Consider the following 20,865-nt stretch of genomic DNA (forward strand, 5'->3'; position numbering starts at 1 on the left):
GAATTTATAAATACTAAATGCTCGGAGATCTAAGATTATTTTTGTGTCGTGGCTCATGGATGGACAGTTCATTGCTGTGTCATGGACGTTGGCAGTCAGTCACCTCCACCTCTCCCTGTCTTTAGCCATTTATATTGCCTGATTTTGTGTATATTTACCCTCCAGGCTCACCACAATATTGTCCATATACCTTGTCCTCAGCCTCCCGTTTGATCTCCTCCCCTCTATCCTCCCAGTGAGGCATTAGTGATCTATCTTCTCTCCTTATGACCTGCCCAACAAAACTTGATTGTCTCTTTATTTTCTTTACCATGTATTGTTTGATTTTGTGTATGTTTACCCTCCCGGCTCACCACAATACTGTCCATATACCTTGTCCTCGGCTTCCCATTTGATCTCCTCCCCTCTATCCTCCCAGTGAGACATTAGTGATCTATCTTCTCTCTTTATGAGCTGCCTAACAAAACTTGATTGTCTCTTTATTTTCTTTACCATTGCTCTCTGCACTCAAGGTCTTACCATTACATCCTCATGAGGGACTCTGTTCCTCCAAGATATTCTGAGCATCCTCTTGTAAAACTACATCTCTGCAGCATTTAGCTTGTTTCTCAGCTCTTGTTATTGTTCAGCTTTACGAACCATACATAAGGGGGGATCATACATATGTTCTTAAAGTTTTATTATTTATCTATTACTTTTTTGTAGATTTTTCATTTTTATAAAGGCATTTTTGGCTATCATGATTCTTCCTTATTTCTTACATAATACTTGCCTTAAATAAAATTGAATTTTATGTAGTTGAATGAAAAAAAAATTATGGTTAATTTGCAAGATTTAATCCCTTTTCATAGATTAGAAGGAGAAAAATCATCTTTAGAAAGAATTATAGCCGAGGATAGAGCAAAAAAGAAGGTGACCCGAGAATGTGAAACCTCATACGAGGAAATGTTTTGCGATGAGAAGAAACCAGTGGAAACAAAATCAGAATCGACTGCCAAGTCACCAATGGCTGCACTAGATGAACTTATAGCGGCTCTGGGAAGTCTTCCACCATCTACGGAAGAGGTTATAGCCAAACTAAAAAACCAGGTTAATTACCTTATCCAGGTAAGTTCCATGTGAGTTACGGTAGTATTTTCCAACTATACCAAAATAGCAATAGGTTGAAATCCTTTGTAGTCTTTGAATTGCTGTGGAAAAGTTCTTATTAATATACTGAATAATATTAAGAGTAATTATTGGCGGCAGTATATGTTAGTCATTAGGATGCCAGAAAACTGAAAATCAATTAATAATTTTTTAAATAGGCTTTCATTAATAAATTATTATAATTTTGTATTTCATTGTTACTATCACTTCTCATAGATAAGAAAGAAAGACAGACCATGTATTATATAAATAAAGACTTTTTATGTGATATTAGGAATGCAACAAAAGAGAGGAAGAAATCAGCCAGAGAGAGACAACAGCTGCCATTTATACTAATCAATTCGACAGTCTTCATGAGGAAGTTTCTGGCTTGAATAAACAAGTGAGTGATGATATGTAAGCGTAATTCAGTTGAAGATGAATTTGTTATACCTTTTGTTATAAGTGTAGATTTTAACAGTTAATATTGGTGCGATCATAACAATTTCTCGATTTACATTGACCTGAGGAACCAGTGACCTGAGATTTCTTTCCTGATTCTCTTGGTAATATCTTAGTCATGTAAGGTATTGTAATTTTTTTATGCAAGTTGTGAATATTCGTTTGATACAGTATTTTTTTTTTTTTTCAAACTTTTATGCCAAGGTCAGTGTTTGCAAAACTAAAGATCATTTGGTATAATTAAATCCTCTTACAGTTCATTTCTGAAAAAGATAAATGGGCATCAGAACGACAGACACTGACGAAAGAGATAGAAGCTTTAACGGATGAAATTATTGCTCAGAAGGCGCGTGTAGAAGAAATGAGAACCACTATTGATGTCATCACCAGTGGCCAGGAGGGAGTGGATGGGAAGGTATTGAAAGTCTTATTTCACATTTAAGTCTTTTCTCCACGATGGTATTATTATAGTTATGTTGTCATCAATGTTTCAGATGTATATCTTTGTTTATATCTTATCTTAAGAAACGTGTGCATGATTTCATTTACATTAGCTAAAATTTCATTTCATTTCTGCCTCCAGTGAATATCTTTGTATATATCTCCTTAAGTAATGATTCTGTGGTTTCACATTATACTTTGATACTGTGCCACTTCTAGCTTATATTTTGTGTCGGTATGACGTGTTCTCTTTAGGTTTTAGTATTTATTTGATTATTTTCCTGCTTTTATTTATAGTAGATTCTGAATCTTTTATTTAGTTTTTACCATTGGAATTCATTCTCATAATGTACTCGAAGTACTAAGGGTAGTTTATTTTTCTATACATACACAAGCTTGTTAACATTTACTGTTATATGACTAGCCCAATTTTCATTGCTCGTGGTAAAAATAGAAAGGAGGCTTCAAAAGATTGGAACATGTAAAAACTACAAAGCCATTTAGTAAGGGTGTTTGAAGTTCCTATGGGGGTTTACTTTTTATTTTAAGCTTTTGTTACAAGAGTTAGGTTAATGTTAGGGGGTTGTATGTATTTAGGTGAATAGAGCCAAAGTATCTGGCTAAGTATGGATACTAATACAACATCTTTAAGCTTAAAGTTTGAAACATTACTGATCAGGTAGAAGCTAGGAAAAGTAATCATTCCTTCTTGCTAGCTACAGGGATTTTAAGTGGCCATTTGTTATTTCTTTACACACTTAAAAGTACTCTCTAAGTTGGACTAATAGCAAATTTATTTGTAATATAAAGTAGAAAAATTAGGGTAGGATATAAGCAATACACAGTACATACACAAAACATTGTAGTTGAGCTAAAGACCAAAAGAACCCTGTATTTGTTTTGACTAAATTTGTATTAGGCAGTTTCCTGCATACGTGGATGTGTTTTGAAGATTTTTGATAGCTACTAAATTGATTGAAAATAATAATGTCTCATGTATTATTAAATAAAATTTAGTTTTTTCTTAATGTTTTCCTTCTGACAGCTATATGATTTGTGTGAATAGGATAACTTTTAAACTCATGGTATTTAATCTTTCTTTGTATATGAAAAATTGAAATATGTTTTTTGTAAATCTTGTTGCTAAATAGGAAGTTTGAAGATAAAATTTCTTTATTTTGCAGATTGCTAATCGACTAGCAGAACTTAGATATGATCTTGAAGTTTCAAAGCGTAAAAATAATAGCCAGGGAAGAGAAATTGCAGATCTTAACCAGAACTTGAAAGAAAAGCTTCAAGAACTACAGTCAAGGAGTACTCAAGAAATGCAGGTATAGTGGAGCATTAAAGAGCCTTTACATTGATATTTTTAGTTCTTTGAGTTTCGTTATTGATGAACCATTATTGCTTTCTATTTAATTAGATAAGAATTTCTTGAACAACCTCATATTAATTGGAACTGTACCTCTAGAACATAGATACAATTGTTTAGTTTTATGGCTTTACTAATGTGTTTCAATTTCTACTGATAAAAGTCATATACAGTAGCTGTATAGTACTGTCATTTCTACTTAAGTATACATTTATCATTGATAGAAAAACTTTTTCTTAGTTGGATGAATGTTAAATTAAATATGCAAGAATTTTAAATATTTAACTTAGCCGGTGAATATATAATAGCTGCAACTCTGCGGCTCGACAGAAAACATACTAAAAAACTCGCGAGCGATCGCTATGAAGGTTGCGGGTGTGCCCACCAGCGCCAACTGTCGGCCAGATACCACTCTTGTATGTAAACAAAACCTTCAATTCTTCTCTGTCGACGTTGACGACAAGACGTATCAATACTCGCTGTAGAACCTGGAGTTTTCTCAACATATTTGGTGAAGTACTTCATTTTGGTTTGAGCTTTCGCAGTGCAGGTGTTTTATCTTCATCTTAAATCTTGAACTCGTTTTTGGATAGATTTAATTTTTGATGACAAAGAGAGTATGGACTTTCTTTGACTTTTAAATGGCCGACCCTTCCCTTAGACGGAAGTGTGTTTAGGCTTTTAGCAATTATCTTATCACGTTATAAATTAATTATAGATTTTCCTCTATATATTTTATATCTCACCGCCTTTATTAGGCCTCTTCGATTAACTTTCCATTTATAATAAACATAAAAATAAATTTTAATGATTTGTTTATATGCGACCTTTCCTGAGAGTAGGAGGTCCTAACTTGGAAACCGAAGTTAAACAACGTTGAGCCCTTTCAATCGTAAATGTCTTTTAAAGAGCTAATGATTTAAAACTTTTTAAATGAATATTTTTTAATAGATATTTTATGAAAGATTTTCTTTGAATAGTCTTCGTACTGTTTCAAAGATGAACTAACGTTTAGTTTATTTATGCTACGCAGTTTGCACTCTATCGTTACGATAGAGAGAGAGAGTATCACGGTTTCACTTTGCAGAAAGAGTAAATCGATTCTGACGTTTTGTTCATTCTTCTTTCAAAGCTTAAATGTTTTAAATTCTATTTTAAAGGAACTTTTTAATTGAAAAACCTTTCAGTTTTTTCCTTTGGTCAAATAACATGTTTTTTTGACGAAACGTAAGTGGGCTCTTCTCTTAGGTGCGAAATCAAGAGAGAGAGAGAGAGAGAGAGAGAGATAGAGACGGAGGGAGAGAGAGGAGAGAAAACGTTCCGTTCAAGCGGGTAACGTTGTTCTCGAGTTACTCTCGTCCCTAGTCTCTGTACGGGGAGAAAGGATAAAACGTTTTTAGTTTTTTATTCTCGTCCCCAGGCAATGTACGGTGAGAGATTGAAAACGTAGTTTTGAATGAACTAGTGTTTAGTCTCTTCCCCAGCTACTGAATTTTTTATCTTAAAATATGTTTACTGTTTTTTGCTGGTATTAATGTGCTTGCATTATACGACTGATTTCGCAATTACTACCTTTTGATGAGGGTAGAATTGCGTGCTTCAGGTAGAAATCAGTAAAAGTTTCGATTTCAGTGAAATAAGTGCAAAACAGAAAATCGTAGTGATAAAGTGATATTGCGCAAAGTGTTATCAGTGTTGCGACCGAGGGTTCGTCTGTTCGTGCCTGTCGTTCGCCTAGTCCGGGACCTCTTGCAAGCTCCCAAGCCCAGGGGAGAAGTAATGTCGTACGACTTATGGGTTTGAGAGGCCTTGATCAGCGAACAGACGTTCCCTCTATGGTATCGGGTGTATCTTACCAAGATCACCCCTACCATAAGGCGAGAGAGACGATTTTCTCCTCGTCATCCGAAGGCTTTTCGCATAAGAAACCTGAAACAAGGTTTCGAGGCCCTTAAGCGAAAGTCAGTCCTTTCAGGACAGGTCCAGCATCCTGGTTGTAGCCATTAGGACAGCTCTGACCCTATGCAGTCATCGGAAGACTGCTCGCCGCCTAACAAAAGCGTAACACAGACTCCGAGAGTCTTTTTGTTGGCAAGGTTTTGCGGTCACAGACGTTACCCTCGTCTCTTACCGCAACCATTTCCGTTGATCCTAAATGGGTTGTACGGCAAGACATGCAGAATAAGCTTGCCTCCCTTATGGAAGACTATTCTGCCGATAAGTCCGTTGAGCCTAGCCGTTTATCTCATCGAGATCCTCGCTTTCAGCCACCCTAACGTTCCTTTGTGCGTCCTGTTGACGTTGGCGTAGCTAAGTCACGTCAGTCAGGTTGTTTAGAACCACACTCGATGCGGTCTCGTGTGGATTTTCAGCCACATTTGGACGTTAGGCCACTTGCTGATGCTCCTGTTGACGTTCAGGACGTTCGCTAACAATCGGAGTTGACTTGTTTTGACGCTGAGCGTCAACCTCCGCATTCTAGAGTTGTTTTGACTGCTCAGTCTAGGCGGTCAAAGCAGTCTCGAGTGGACGCTGTGCGTCCTCACGCACCTGTTGTTGTTGACAGTTCACAGACTGTCAAGCAGTTACATGACGTTGCGTCCTGGTCTCTCGCACCTGTTGTTGTTGACAGTTCACAGACTGTCAAGCAGTTACATGACGTTGCGTCCTGGTCCGCTACTAATGCACCAGTGCGTGTGGACTCTGCTTGTAAAGCATTGCCACCACGGTAGGTCTCTCCCTTGCTTGAGACTCAGCTATTATCGGACAAGGTTCCTTCAGATGAGGAAGTTGCTGTTCCCCCTCCTACTGATATTCCCTTGAGGACTCTGTCAGACGGAGAGGAGCCTAAAGCTGCTTAGCCCTCTATGGACTTTAAATAATTCATGCTGATTTTTAAGGATCTTTGTCCGGATCTTTTTGTAACTGCTGCTCCTCGTTCGCCTAAACGTCAGAGCTTACACTAGGCCTAGCTACTTCGAAGCCGTTGTTTTATAAGCTAGTGCTCTCTCGCTCTCCTAGAGAGCTTTACGTTTGCTAGGCGACTGGTTTATCACCAGGAGGAGTTTGGGGGATACAGCCTTTGCTTTCCCTTCTTTTAAACTGGCTTATAGAGCGAGAGTCTGATATGACACGAGAGAAGTTCTCGGCTTGGGAGTTCCTGCCTCTGCACAGATAGACTTCTCAAACCTCATAGACTCTCCCTGGCGCCTGGCCATGAGACGCTCCAAGATTTTACACGTCAACTTCACAGCTGTTTTCGAGCCTTTGAAGTTTTGCTGTACAATTATGTCATGCATAAACAAGGCTTTCAGGGATGGCTCCAATGATCTGACAGCCACGTTCTCTGCAGGAACAAGTCCCTCAGGGATGGCTCCATGATTTGGCAGCCATGTTCACTGCAGGAGTACGTAAGAGGCAAGTGCGCTCAATGTGTTCATTGTCAAGACAAACTTCACGATGAAGTCTACCAGGCTGTCTTGACAGCATTTATGGAGGTCTCTCTCGACCTTCAGGAGGCATACTTCCACATTCCTATACACCCGGATTCCCAACCGTTTCTGAGGTTTGTTTACAGGAATGTGGGGTACCAGTTTCGAGCTATCGGGGATCCGAGCCTCCCTGTACTTGGACGACTGGCTTCTCAGAGCATCGTCCAGCCTTCGCTGTCTGCAGGATCTACATTGGACGTTGAGTCTGGCCAGGGAGTTGGGACTTGTGGTCAACCTAAAAGTCCCAACTGATCCCATCCCAGATTATTCTATTTTTGGGGATGGAGATTCGCAGTCAAGCCCTGCTCGAAGTCCAACTAATGCTGAAAAGAAAACGTTTATTCAGTCAGGAGTTGGAACAGTCTCGTAGGGACTCTCTCATCCCTGGAGCAGTTTGTCTCACTAGGGAGACTACCCCTTCTGCCTCTCCGGTTCCATCTAGCCTCTCACTGGAACTAGGACTAGACATTAGAGACGGTATCATTCCCAGTCTCCGAACCAATAAAGGCATGCCTGAAATGGTGGGACAGCAATATCAGTCTGAGAGAGGGACTATCCCTAGCAGTCAAGAACCCAAACCACGTGTTGTCCTCAGACGCGTCGGGTTTGGGTTGGGTGCGATCCTGGACGGTCGGGAATGCGCGGGTCTGTGGACCTCAAGTCAGAAGAGCATGCACATCAACGGCAAGGAGCTATTAGCAGTCCACTTGGCCTTGATGATATTAGGAAGCGTCTTCGAAACTAAGTGGTAGAGGTCAACTCAGACAACACCACAACTTTGGCGTACATCTCCAAGCAAGGAGGTACACACTCCTTCACGCTGCTCGAGATCGCAAGGGACCTTCTCTTATGGTCTAGAATTCGAGGCATCTCCCTGTTGACGAGATTCATCCAGGGGGACTTGAACGTCTTGGCAGACTGTCTCAGTCGGAGGGGTCAGGTGATACCCACGGAATGGACCCTCCACAAGGACGTGGGCAAGAGTCTTTGGGCTTCTTGGGGTCAACCAACCATAGACCTCTTTGCCTCCTCGTTGACCAAAAGGTTACCAATCTTTTGCTCTCCAGTCCTAGATACAGAAGCAATCTACATAGATGCGTTTCTACTGGATTGGTCTTTTATGGACTTATATGCATTCCCACCATTCAAGATAGTCAACAAGGTACTGCAGAAGTTCGCCTCTCACGGAGGGACAAGGTTGACGTTGGTTGCTACCCTCTGGCCCGCGAGAGAGTGGTTCACCGAGGTACTTCAATGGCTGGTAGACTTTCCAAGAAGTCTTCCTCTAAGGATAGATCTGTTACGTCAGCCCCACGTAAAGAATGTCCATCAAAGCCTCCCCGCTCTTCGTCTGACTTCCTTCACACTATCGAAAGACTCTCAAGGGCTAGAGGTTTTTCGAAGGAGGCAGTCAGTGCGATTGCAAGAGCTAGGAGAGCTTCTACCATTAGAGTATACCAGTCGAAGTGGGAAGTCTTTCGAGACTGGTGCAAGTCAGCATCTGTGTCCTCGTCCAGTACCTCTGGAGCCCAAATCGCAGATTTTCTTTTACATCTGAGAAAGGTTCGCTCCCTTTCAGCTCCCACGATTAAGGGCTACAGGAGCATGTTGGCTTCGGTCTTTCGACATAGAGGCTTAGATCTTTCCAACAATAAAGATCTCCAAGATCTCCTTAAGTCTTTCGAGACCTCTAAGGAACGTCGTTTGGCAACTCCTGGATGGAACTTAGACGTGGTCCTAAGGTTCCTCATGTCAGACAGGTTTGAGCCATTACATTCAGCCTCCCTGAAGGATCTCACCCTCAAGACACTTTTCCTAGTGTGCTTGGCTTCGGCTAAAAGGGTCAGTGAACTTCATGCCTTCAGTAAGAACATCGGCTTTTCTACAGAAAAAAGCCACTTGTTCACTTCAACTTGGTTTCCTGGCCAAAAATGAACTGCCTTCTCGTCCTTGGCCTAAATCTTTTGATATTCCTTGCTTATCAGAGATCGTAGGCAACGAACTGGAAAGAGTATTATGTCCTGTTAGAGCTCTTAAGTTTGATTTAGCTCGTACTAAGTCATTACGAGGGAAATCTGAGGCATTATGGTGCTCAGTTAAGAAACCTTCATTGCCTATGTCAAAGAATTCTTTGTCATATTTTATCAGATTTTTTTAATATGAGAAGCTCATTCTCACTTGAATGAGAAAGACCGATGTTTGCTTAAGGTTGAGACGCACGAAGTTAGAGATATAGCAACCTCCGTGGCCTTCAAGCAAAATAAATCTCTGCAAAGTATTATGGACGCGACTTTTTGGAGAAACAAGTCAGTGTTCGCGTCATTTTACTTAAAAGATGTCCAGACTCTTTACGAGGACTGCTACACACTGGGTCCATTCGTTGCAGCGAGTGCAGTAGTGGGTGAGGGTTCTACCACTACACTTCCCTAATTCCAATATCCTTTTAATCTGTCTCTTGAAATGTTTTTAATATTGTTTTATGGGTTGTTCGGAAGGCTAAGAAGCCTTTCGCATCCTGATTGATTTGGCGGGTGGTCAAAGTCATTTCTTGAGAGCGCCCAGATTAGGGGTTTGATGAGGTCCTGTTGTATGGGTTGCAGCCCTTGATACTTCAGCTCCTGGGAGTCTGTCAGCATCCTAAGAGGATCGCTGGGCTCCGTGAGGAAGACAGACTTACAAGGCAGAGTAATCGTCTAAGTCAACTTCCTCACCAGGTACCTATTTATTTTGGTTTTTGTTATATTGATAACTGCCAAAATGAAAAAACTCTTAGCTTATACGCTGTAAACATAATTAACTCTGGTCTCTACCCACCTCCTTGGGTGTGAATCAGCTATTATATATTCACCGGCTAAGTTAAATATTTAAAAATGATATTTTAATTATAAAATAAATTTTTGAATATACTTACCCGGTGAATATATAAATTAAATGACCCTCCCTTCCTCCCCAATAGAGACACAGTGGGACGAGAAGAATTGAAGGTTTTGTTTACATACAAGAGTGGTATCTGGCCGCGATCGCTCGCGAGTTTTTTAGTATGTTTTCTGTCGAGCCGCAGAGTTGCAGCTATTATATATTCACCGGGTAAGTATATTCAAAAATTTATTTTATAATTAAAATATCATTTTTAATAAATTTGTTGTACATTTCAATAGAAACATGAAACATACTTGGACTAATATCTGATATACAAGAGAAGCATGACTTGTTTACATGGAATTTAATTGTTTTCATTTCCATTTGTTTGTCCCCAAAATTCTTAAAAGTTTAGCAAGACTGATTTTCAATTACAAAACTGATTTTCTGTCTACACCGTATTAGGGGTAATTGAACTTTAACTTAGAAAAATGTAACAAATTCATCATGAATTTTTAAAATACCAAGGGTCATTGAAATCCTGAATATAAAACCAATGTACAATATTTCACCAAAAACATGGTGCACTAAGCATAAAAAACTGCACACATGAATTAAGAAAAATTAAGTTTGATATGTCGCTTGTAATTTTCAGATAAGGAATGAAAGTGAACGAGAAAAAGAACTCCTTAAGCACCGCATCAGCAGACTTGAAGAAGAGTTGAGTCAAAGCGTGCCAAGAACCATGGCTGATCAAACTGCAGCGCAAATGGCTAACATCACTGCAAAATATCGGTCTCTGTTACAAGACCAGGCTCTCATGGTATGTAACCCTCTTAAATCTTTTATTTACTCTGTAATATGTTTATGCCTTAGTGGATATTATCAGAGAAGCCTGTGTTTTAACAAGAAGGAAAGGATAAGGGAGAAAAAATAAGGTAGGTAGTAAAGAGAATATGTAGATTTAGAGTTACATTATTAATATATGGAAGTGATCTGGAACTGGAAAGAAACTGAGTTTCACTATGAAGCTGTTAGAGGTTGAAATGTGATGTTTATTATTATTAGCAAAGCTGCAACCCTAGCTTTAAAAGCAAAATGGTGATAGGCTAAGGGGTCCATTTGGGAAAGCCACCCATTACAGAAAGTAAAGAGAGTACTTCCCAGTAGAAATATTATTATTATTACTCTTTTAAATATATTATTATTACTAGCTAAACTACAACCCTATAGCTCAAACAGGGAAAATAGCCCAGTGAGGAAAGGATATAAGGAAATAAATAAACTTATATGGAAGGGATAAAAGTTTGTTGAGCAATGACCTTGCAGTACTAAATTTTATTGCTTGAGTAAAACAAAAACATCATATTAAAAATAAGTAAACTATAATTGGGGTCCATAGGTTGAAAAGAAAGCTCTGAATGTTTGAGCTTGTGATAAGGGTGGACGAGAAGTTAGTTTTTGAAAAGTAGAGATTAGGAAGCACAGTAGGTGGGCTCAGAAACCTTAGAATGGTAGCGTATATGAAGACCTAGACCTGATGGAATTCTTGCAGAAAATCCACAAGAGAGGAGCTAATGGAGAGAAATGTCTCACATCCGACCTATAAAGGGAAAGCCTGTCGTAAAAGCAATAACATTGATAATGCGAAGTATTGGTTATTTTATGCTTTCATATTCTTAAAACTGTATTATGTAAGTTTATTTATTTTAAAGAATATTTACAATGGGCAAAAAAAGTGATTTAATAAAAAAAAATTGTTTGCAAACAATTATTTTAAGGAATGATTGTTATATATATGAATATGTTATTTTCCTTAGTAAAATAAATTTTTGAATATACTTACCCGATGATCATGTAGCTGTCAACTCTGTTGCCCGACAGAAAAATCTAAGGTCGGGATACGCCAGCGATCGCTATACAGGTGGGGGTGTACACAACAGCGCCATCTGTCGAGTAGGTACTCAGGTACTTCTTGTCAACAAGAACTCAATTTTCTCCTCGGTCCACTGGTTCTCTATGGGGAGGAAGGGAGGGTCCTTAAATTCATGATCATCGGGTAAGTATATTCAAAAATTTATTTTACTAAGGAAAATAACATTTTTCAATATTAATCTTACCCGATGATCATGTAGCTGATTCACACCCAGGGGGGTGGGTGGAGACCAGCATACATGTTAACATAGAAGCTAAGTATCCCGTATTTCATTTTAGTAGTTATTCAAAATAACAAACATAAAATAAATAAGTACCTGGTAAGGAAGTCGACTTGAACCATTACTCTGCCTTTTTAAGTACGTCTTCCTTACTGAGCCTAGCGATCCTCTTAGGATGCTGAGCGACTCCTAGGTGCTGAAGTATGAAGGGCTGCAACCATACTAAAGGACCTCATCACAACCTCTAATCTAGGCGCTTCTCAAGAAAGAATTTGACCACCCGCCAAATCAACCAGGATGCGGAAGGCTTCTTAGCCTTCCGTATAACCCAAAAAACAACAATAAAAGCATTTCAAGAGAAAGATTAAAAAAGGTTATGGGATTATGGGAATGTAGTGGTTGAGCCCTCACCTACTACTGCACTCGCTGCTACGAATGGTCCCAGGGTGTAGCAGTTCTCATAAAGAGACTGGACATCTTTGAGGTAAACTGATGCGAACACTGACTTGCTTCTCCAATAGGTTGCATCCATAACACACTGCAGAGAACGGTTCTGTTTGAAGGCCACTGAAGTAGCGACAGCTCTAACTTCATGTGTCCTTACCTTCAGCAAAGCATGGTCTTCTTCCTTCAGATGAGAATGGGCCTCTCTAATCAAAAGCCTGATGTAATAAGAAACTGCGTTCTTAGACATCGGTAAAGCAGGTTTCTTGATAGAACACCATAAAGCTTCTGATTGTCCTCGTAATGGCTTTGTACGTCTTAAATAGTACTTAAGAGCTCTTACTGGGCAAAGTACTCTCTCTTGTTCGTTACCAACCAAGTTGGACAGGCTTGGGATCTCGAACGACTTGGGCCAAGGACGAGAAGGAAGCTCGTTTTTAGCTAAAAAACCAAGCTGCAAGGAACATGTAGCCGTTTCAGATGTAAAACCTATGTTCCTGCTGAAGGCGTGAATCTCACAGACTCTTTTAGCTGTTGCTAAGCAAACGAGGAAAAGAGTCTTCAATGTGAGATCCTTAAAGGGGCTGATTGAAGCGGTTCGAACCTTGCTGACATCAGGAACCTTAAAACCACGTCTAGGTTCCAGCCTGGTGTGGCTAACCGACGCTCCTTTGAGGTCTCAAAAGACTTAAGGAGGTCCTGTAGATCTTTGTTGGTGGAAAGATCTATGCCTCTGTGGCGGAAGACCGCTGCCAACATGCTTCTGTAACCTTTGATCGTAGGAGCTGAAAGGGATCTTACATTCCTTAGATGTAAAAGGAAGTCAGCTATCTGCATTACAGAGGTACTGGTTGAGGAAACTGCATTCGCCTTGCACCAGCTTCGGAAGACTTCCCATTTTGACTGGTAGACCTTGAGAGTGGATGTCCTCCTTGCTCTGGCAATCGCTCTGGCTGCCTCCTTCGAAAAGCCTCTAGCTCTCGAGAGTCTTTCGATAGTCTGAAGGCAGTCAGACGAAGAGCGTGGAGGCTTGGGTGTACCTTCTTTACGTGCGGCTGACGCAGAAGGTCCACTCTTAGAGGAAGAGTCCTGGGAACGTCCACTAGCCATTGCAGTACCTCGGTGAACCATTCTCTCGCGGGCCAGAGGGGAGCAACCAACGTCAACCGTGTCCCTTCGTGAGAGGCGAACTTCTGCAGTACCTTGTTGACAATCTTGAACGGAGGGAACGCATACAGGTCTAGATGGGACCAATCCAGAAGAAAGGCATCTACGTGAACTGCTGCTGGGTCCGGAATCGGTGAACAATAAATCGGGAGCCTCTTGGTCATCGAGGTAGCGAATAGATCTATGGTGGGCTGACCCCACAGGGCCCATAGTCTGCTGCAAACATTCTTGTGAAGGGTCCACTCTGTGGGGATGACCTGACCCTTCCGGCTGAGGCGATCTGCCATGACATTCATGTCGCCCTGAATGAACCTCGTTACCAGCGAAATCTTTCGATCTCTTGACCAAGTGAGGAGGTCCCTTGCGATCTCGAACAACTTCCTCGAATGAGTCCCTCCTTGCTTGGAGATGTACGCCAAGGCTGTGGTGTTGTCGGAGTTCACCTCCACCACCTTGCTTAGATGGAGGGACTTGAAGTTTATCAAGGCCAGATGAATTGCCAATAGCTCCTTGCAGTTGATGTGAAGTGTTCTTTGCTCCTGATTCCACGTGCCCGAGCATTCCTGTCCGTCCAGTGTCGCACCCCAGCCCGTGTCCGATGCGTCCGAGAAGAGAAGGTGGTCGGGGGTCTGAACAGCTAATGGTAGACCTTCCTTGAGAAGAATGCTGTTCTTCCACCACGTCAGTGCAGACCTCATCTCTTCGGATATAGGAACTGAGACCGCCTCTAGCGTCATGTCCTTTCTCCAGTGAGCAGCTAGATGAAACTGAAGGGGGCGGAGGTGGAGTCTCCCTAACTCGATGAACTGGGCCAGCGATGAAAGTGTCCCTGTTAGACTCATCCACTGCCTGACTGAACATCGGTTCCTTCTCAGCATGCTCTGGATGCGTTCTTGGGCTTGACTGATCCTGGGGGCCGACGGAAAAGCCCGAAAAGCTCGACTCTGAATCTCCATACCTAGATAGACAATGGTTTGGGATGGGACGAGTTGGGACTTCTCTATATTGACCAGGAGACCCAATTCCTTGGTCAGATCCATAGTCCATCTGAGATTCTCCAGACAGCGACGACTTGACGGAGCTCTTAAAAGCCAGTCGTCCAAATAGAGGGAGGCTCTGATGTCTGCCAAGTGAAGGAATTTGGCAATATTCCTCATCAGTTTGGTAAACACAAGAGGTGCCGTGCTTAGGCCAAAGCACAGGGCTTGGAACTGGTACACGACCTTTCCAAAGACGAACCTTAGGAAAGGTTGGGAGTCTGGATGGACGGGGACATGAAAGTACGCGTCTTTTAGGTCCAACGAGACCATCCAGTCTTCCTTCCTGACCGATGCTAGGACCGACTTCGTCGTCTCCATTGTGAACGTCTGCTTGGTGACAAAAGCATTGAGAGCACTGACGTCCAGCACCGGTCTCCAACCTCCTGTCTTCTTCGCTACCAGGAAGAGACGGTTGTAGAAGCCCGGGGATTGATGGTCCCGGACTATGACTACCGCTCCCTTTTGTAGCAAGAGAGACACCTCTTGTTGCAACGCTAGCCTCTTGTCCTTCTCCTTGTAGTTGGGAGAGAGGTTGATGGGAGAAGTTGCTAGAGGGGGACTGCGGCAGAACGGAATCCTGTACCCCTCCCTTAGCAACTTCACAGACTGAGCATCTGCACCTCTGTTCTCCCAAGCCTGCCAGAAGTTCTTGAGCCTGGCTCCCACTGCTGTCTGGAGATGTAGGCAGTCAGATTCTGCCTTTTGAGGACTTGGAACCCTTCTTCGATTTGCCACGATGACTGTCGGCACGGGTACCTCCTCTGCTGGAGGTTCTGCCACGAAAGGGCGGGATGAACCTAGACGCTGGTGTGTCCATCCTAGGTCTAGGCACGGAAGGTAAAGCTTTGGCCTTACGTGCGGAGGACGCCACCAGGTCATGGGTATCCTTCTGGATCAACGAGGCAGCCATCCCCTTGATCAGCTCTTCCGGAAAGAGACACTTGGAAAGCGGAGCAAGCAACAACTCCGACTTCTGGCAAGGAGTGATCCCAGCAGACAAGAAGGAGCAAAGATGGTCTCTCTTCTTAAGCACTCCCGACACGTACGAAGCCGCAAGCTCACCAGACCCATCCCGAATGGCTTTGTCCATGCTAGACATGATAAGCATGGCAGAGTCCTTATCCGAAGGGGAAGTCTTTCTGCTTAACGCTCCCAAACACCAATCGAGGAAGTTGAAGATCTCAAAACCACGAAAAACTCCCTTCAACAGATGATCCATGTCAGAAAAGGACCAGCAAATCTTAGATCGTCTCATAGCCAGCCTGCGGGGAGAGTCAACCAGACTTGAGAAGTCGCCCTGGGCAGAGGCAGGAACTCCCAAGCCGGGTTCCTCTCCCGTGGCATACCAGACGCTAGATTTGGAAGCAAGCTTGGAAGGCGGAAAGATGAAAGCAGTCTTTCCCAGCTGCTTCTTGGACTGCAACCACTCTCCCATTACCCTCAAAGCTCTCTTGGATGAGCGTGCGAGTACGAGTTTGGTGAAGGCAGGAGCTGCTGACTGCATGCCTAAAGCAAACTCGGAGGGAGGAGAGCGCGGGGTTGCAGACACAAACTGTTCCGGATACAACTCCCTGAACAGGGCAAGGACTTTCCTAAAGTCTAAGGAGGGAGGCGTAGACTTGGGTTCTTCTAAGTCGGAGTGCGGATTGTCCAAATGCGCAGCTTCGTCGTCATCAGATACTCCATCATCCGAAAGCTGAGGAGGAAGTGGCAAAGGTGGAGCAGAAAGCTGAACGGCTGAATCCGGCAGCACGGGTGCATGCGTAGCTGCTGCGGATCCAACATCATGCCGCTGCTGGTCAGTCTGCGAGCTGGCAACAACAAAAGCGGAGTGCTGGTGCGTGGGAGGGACTGCCGTGGGTTGCGGAGCATGCCGCATGGGTTGCGGAGCATGCCGCATTGCGTCAAAACACGGCAGCTTGACAGCACCTTCCCACTGCTAATGCGGTAGCTCACGCATGTCAACGGAGGGTGCAGCATGAACATGCGTCTGGCAGGGTCGACTTCGCATCGGTGTTGGAGCTCTCACAGGTGGAGTGTGGGAGCAGGCAGCCGCAGTATCTGCTGAGCGCACAACCGTGGCAGGTTGTAGGTTAACAGGTGCAGTGTCAACCTTCTCAGCATGATACTCCTGCATGAAGGAAGCAAGCTGAGACTGCATAGTCTGCAGCATGGACCACTTAGGGTCTACCGTGGTTGGTGCGGCAACAGACGGAGTAGTTGCCTGCTGCGGAACCACTCTACCTCTCTTGGGAGGTGTGCAGTCTTCGGAAGACTGCGGCGAGTCCGAACTGACCCAGTGGCTACACCTGGGCTGTTGGACTCGCTCGGAAGGGACCTTACGCTTAAGAGGTCGTGAGACCTTGGTCCAACGTTTCTTCCTCGAAACTTCTTCCACAGACGAGGAATGATAGGGCTCATTCGTCTGTTTGTGGATGGGACGATCTCTGACAGATACGTCCGCAACCACTGAGGGTACATCCGTACGCTGATCAAGGCCTGTCGAACCCTTTGGTCCTTCGACATTGCTTCTCCCCTGGGCTTGGGAGCTTGCAAGAGGTCCCGGACTGGGAGGACGACTGGCACGAACAGATGTACCCTCATGCGCAACACTGACACTGACACTTTTCACTTCACTTGCAGTCACTACACTTCCCACTGCACTTTGCGCTTTCAACTCTTTGACATCGGCCAAAAGTTGATTCCGGTCATTAGCTAATGACTCCACTCTGTCACCAAGAGCCTGAATGGCACGCATCATGTCCGCCATGGAGGGTTGAGCACTAGTAGCAGGGTCGGGAGTCACCACTACAGGGGAAGGAGTAGGTTGAGGGGCATGGGGAGAGGAAAAATCAAAAGAGCGAGAAGAACTCCTCCCGATCCTATCCTTCTCTAGCCTACGTGCATTCTTTAGGAATTCGTTAAAATCGAATTCCGAAAGCCCAGCGCATTCCTCACATCGATCTTCCAATTGACAGGATTTACCCCTACAATTGGAACAAACGGTGTGAGGATCTATGGAGGCCTTCGGAAGACGCCTAGAACAAGCCCTAACACTACACTGCCTGTACTTAGGGACTTGAGAATGGTCAGACATCTTGAATTCTTGAATTAGTCAAGGGGGAAATCCAAAATCTAGCAAAGTTCATTAACAATTAATCCAAATCTAATCAAAAAGCTTGATAAGCTAATGATAAAGGTTCCTGAATAGCGAAGGCTAAAATCTAGAGCGAATACATCACCAAAATCGTGAAAAACAACTCCAGAAACAACAGCGTATCCAAGTAGGTCTTGCCGGTGGCACGACAGAGGAAAAATTGAGTTCTTGTTGACAAGAAGTACCTGAGTACCTACTCGACAGATGGCGCTGTTGTGTACACCCCCACCTGTATAGCGATCGCTGGCGTATCCCGACCTTAGATTTTTCTGTCGGGCAACAGAGTTGTATGATCATCGGGTAAGATTAATATTGAAAAGGGAAAATTAATGATCACTTAATTTTAGGCACAGAAGAAAGAAGGTGAGCATGCAAAAGACTTACAGATAAGGCAACTGACCGAGGAACGTGAACAACTTAGCCAACTGTTGGAAAGTGCAAGAGAAAAAGTGCATTCACTACAAGCTTCCTTGAATCTCGTTGGCTCTAACACTTCTCATATACAGGTGAAATGGTTCAGCATTGTTGTTATTACATTATTTTATGGTAAGAATTTGCATATATGTTTCATGATAATAAAGAATTTATTTACATACCCATTAATCATATAATATCCTTCTTCCATATAAAGGAATCTCAGTTGCAACATGTACAGATCAGGATTAAGTAGTCATTACTTTGCATCATAACCTACTTGAAGGGTATAATAACTTTTCAATCTTTCATTCTTGCATATTTTTAGTTTGGGCACTCATGAGTTTATACAAGAATATAAATATTTGATTCAAAACAAACCCATTAATGGTATGCCAGTATATTCAATATCTGCCATTTCACTTAAATGTGGGTAATTAAATGGATACCAGTGTAGAAAATTATATAAATAGAAAAATTAAAAAAAAGTAGATTGAAAAAAAAATCATATTATCCATGTTCCACAGCCCTAAGACTTCAGAATTTAAAGGCAAGAGGAAATTATCCTCTAATGAATTGTAAACAGCAAGTAGAGTTTCACATATCTGATGCTATAATTTTATAACGTTAAAGAGATTTTTAAAACGAAAAATGGAATTGTTAGTAATGTAGCTGGTTAATGGACTGATGACGCGAGGGGGATACCCTGCCAAAGCCGGCTGTCACAGTGATTTTTAAAACGAAAAATGGAATTGTTAGTAATGTAGTTGGTTAATGGACTGATGACGCGAGGGGGATACCCTGCCAAAGCTGGCTGTCACAGTATAGCCATTTTTGTCATTAGCTGCAACGAGTATGGACGTACTGTTGCACTGCTTTTTCCATTGTTGTATCTTTTCTTGATGTAATTTATAATATGTTTTTTTAGGGCTCTTGCTTACAACAGCAGATGCACAGTGAATTGAATTTTGCTCTTTTGAGGATAAAAACTTTGGATCCCTTTGTGATATGTACCTTTCTGAAGGGGTGACTGTAAGCAGACTCACCTTGGGCATGTTCCATCCGGACCAATCTCAGCACCGTACACTAGGTCAATGGGTGTATCATTCATGCTACCACCTTGTGTTAATACAGAGCTTAATTATTGACTGATACCTTAGGTGTCATTTAGTTATCGTGAGTGGTGTGACAGTCCTAGCTATTTTATCAGTTGCAGGTGAATTTTCTTACCCAGACTGATCTCAAACACCATGAAACAAGTCAATAGGGCTACCTCCTCATGCTGATACAGACCTACAGTAGTGTATTGACCTGTACCTTCGGGGTCGGATAGCGATCCTGAGTCTAGTGTGACAGCTACCTTTGTTTCATCAGTTGCAGGTGAATGGTTCTACCTGGACTAATCTCCAACACTGTACCATAAGCCGGTAGGGATAGCTTTCTTGCTAACTCCTCGTGAGGTTTAGGAGTTTAGCCGACACGAACTGACACACTTACAGTAATGTGTACCGTTGTTCACCTTTCAGCCACTTCAGAGTTTCCTGAATGACCAATTCCATAAAGCCAGTGCGATAGTGACTGCTGTTTGCACTGCCAGCACCAAAAACCAACTCCTACATGATTGAGGGTAAAGTTACACTGTAGTGTGAAGCAATCCTCATCATTTGCTTCACCTTCTGATTATTCTTGTCAAAAGATGTTGGTCTAGGAAGGCCAGTCACAAGTCCCGCAGAACCTAGAGTGATTTTTCCTTCCTTATGAGAGACGATTCTTTCCCTATATCAAACCCTGTGTGGATCAGTGCAACAGTCCAAGAGTCCAGCAGATCATTTACAGGGCCAATCGTCTGTCCCGACAGTGAGTCGACAAACGTTAGCGCCCCATCTCCTCACCTTTTACCTGGGTGGTGGTGTACCTGTTTCTTTTCTTCCCTGTGATACTAAACTAAAGAGGAAATAACACTGCTTGCTACCAGCTCTAAGCACTAGCACGCCATGGACTGTGTCAAGATGGTGCGTGCTATGGACTCAAGATGGTAAGTTAGCAGTCCCCAATGGATTTTGAGCACTGAGCTTGCCCTAGCACTTTACCACCTGTTTTTCACCAGAAAGGATACACTCTACTGCTCTTTCTCTCTGGTTCTAGCAGTTGTTTCTCAGACGTGGAATCAGACCAATCACTAGCCAATTCATTGTTTCTCCCAATTATATGTTCCCAGAGGGAACCAATCCCAGAACGGTTTAAGAAGCACAGGGTTGCTAGCCTTGAAATACCATCAAACGACTGATGCTCAGTCAAACTAGTACAGATCTTTTGGCACATAACACCTATCCAGATCTGTAGAATAATTAGGTTGACTCCACGTCTACCTCTTCCTCTGATGACATTGAGGCAGCAGTGGAAGGGGATGGTCTTCATTAGAACTCCTTCATCTATTATGTCATTTCTCTCAAGGGCTCTGTCTTTTGAGGGAAACCATTGCCAAGCCTTCACCCCGTCGTGTGGATCGGGTTTGAGGAGAGTCCAGGCCTTCTCAAAATGCCAATAATGACCACTAGCAGCAACTTCTTCCAGAAGTGGGTTGGACCCTGCTCTGCCAGTTCTTACACCTCCTCAGCTCAGTCCAAGAGGTAAGTTAGGAGGAAGAAGGAAGGGAGTGACATATAGATGTCTCTTGCTTATCAGTAGGGAGATGTGCAGCCTTACACATTCCCTCTCCTATCTTTCATCTGAA

General features: G+C 42.8%; 1 protein-coding gene across 2 annotated transcripts in view; it reads left to right on the forward strand.

Annotated features, from left to right (window-relative positions):
- LOC137627887 (centrosomal protein of 290 kDa-like) overlaps window positions 1-20,865 on the forward strand; it is a 65,614-nt gene that overhangs the window by 30,661 nt on the left and 14,088 nt on the right. For both annotated transcript variants that reach the window (XM_068359323.1, XM_068359324.1), the window contains exons 15-20: window positions 852-1,107; window positions 1,424-1,531; window positions 1,847-2,005; window positions 3,216-3,362; window positions 10,409-10,576; window positions 18,065-18,223. In XM_068359323.1, coding sequence (XP_068215424.1) covers window positions 852-1,107; window positions 1,424-1,531; window positions 1,847-2,005; window positions 3,216-3,362; window positions 10,409-10,576; window positions 18,065-18,223 — 997 coding nt within the window. The remainder of the gene's footprint in view (window positions 1-851; window positions 1,108-1,423; window positions 1,532-1,846; window positions 2,006-3,215; window positions 3,363-10,408; window positions 10,577-18,064; window positions 18,224-20,865) is intronic.

This window comes from Palaemon carinicauda, chromosome 35 (assembly GCF_036898095.1).
Source record: "Palaemon carinicauda isolate YSFRI2023 chromosome 35, ASM3689809v2, whole genome shotgun sequence".
Taxonomy (NCBI): domain Eukaryota; kingdom Metazoa; phylum Arthropoda; class Malacostraca; order Decapoda; family Palaemonidae; genus Palaemon; species Palaemon carinicauda.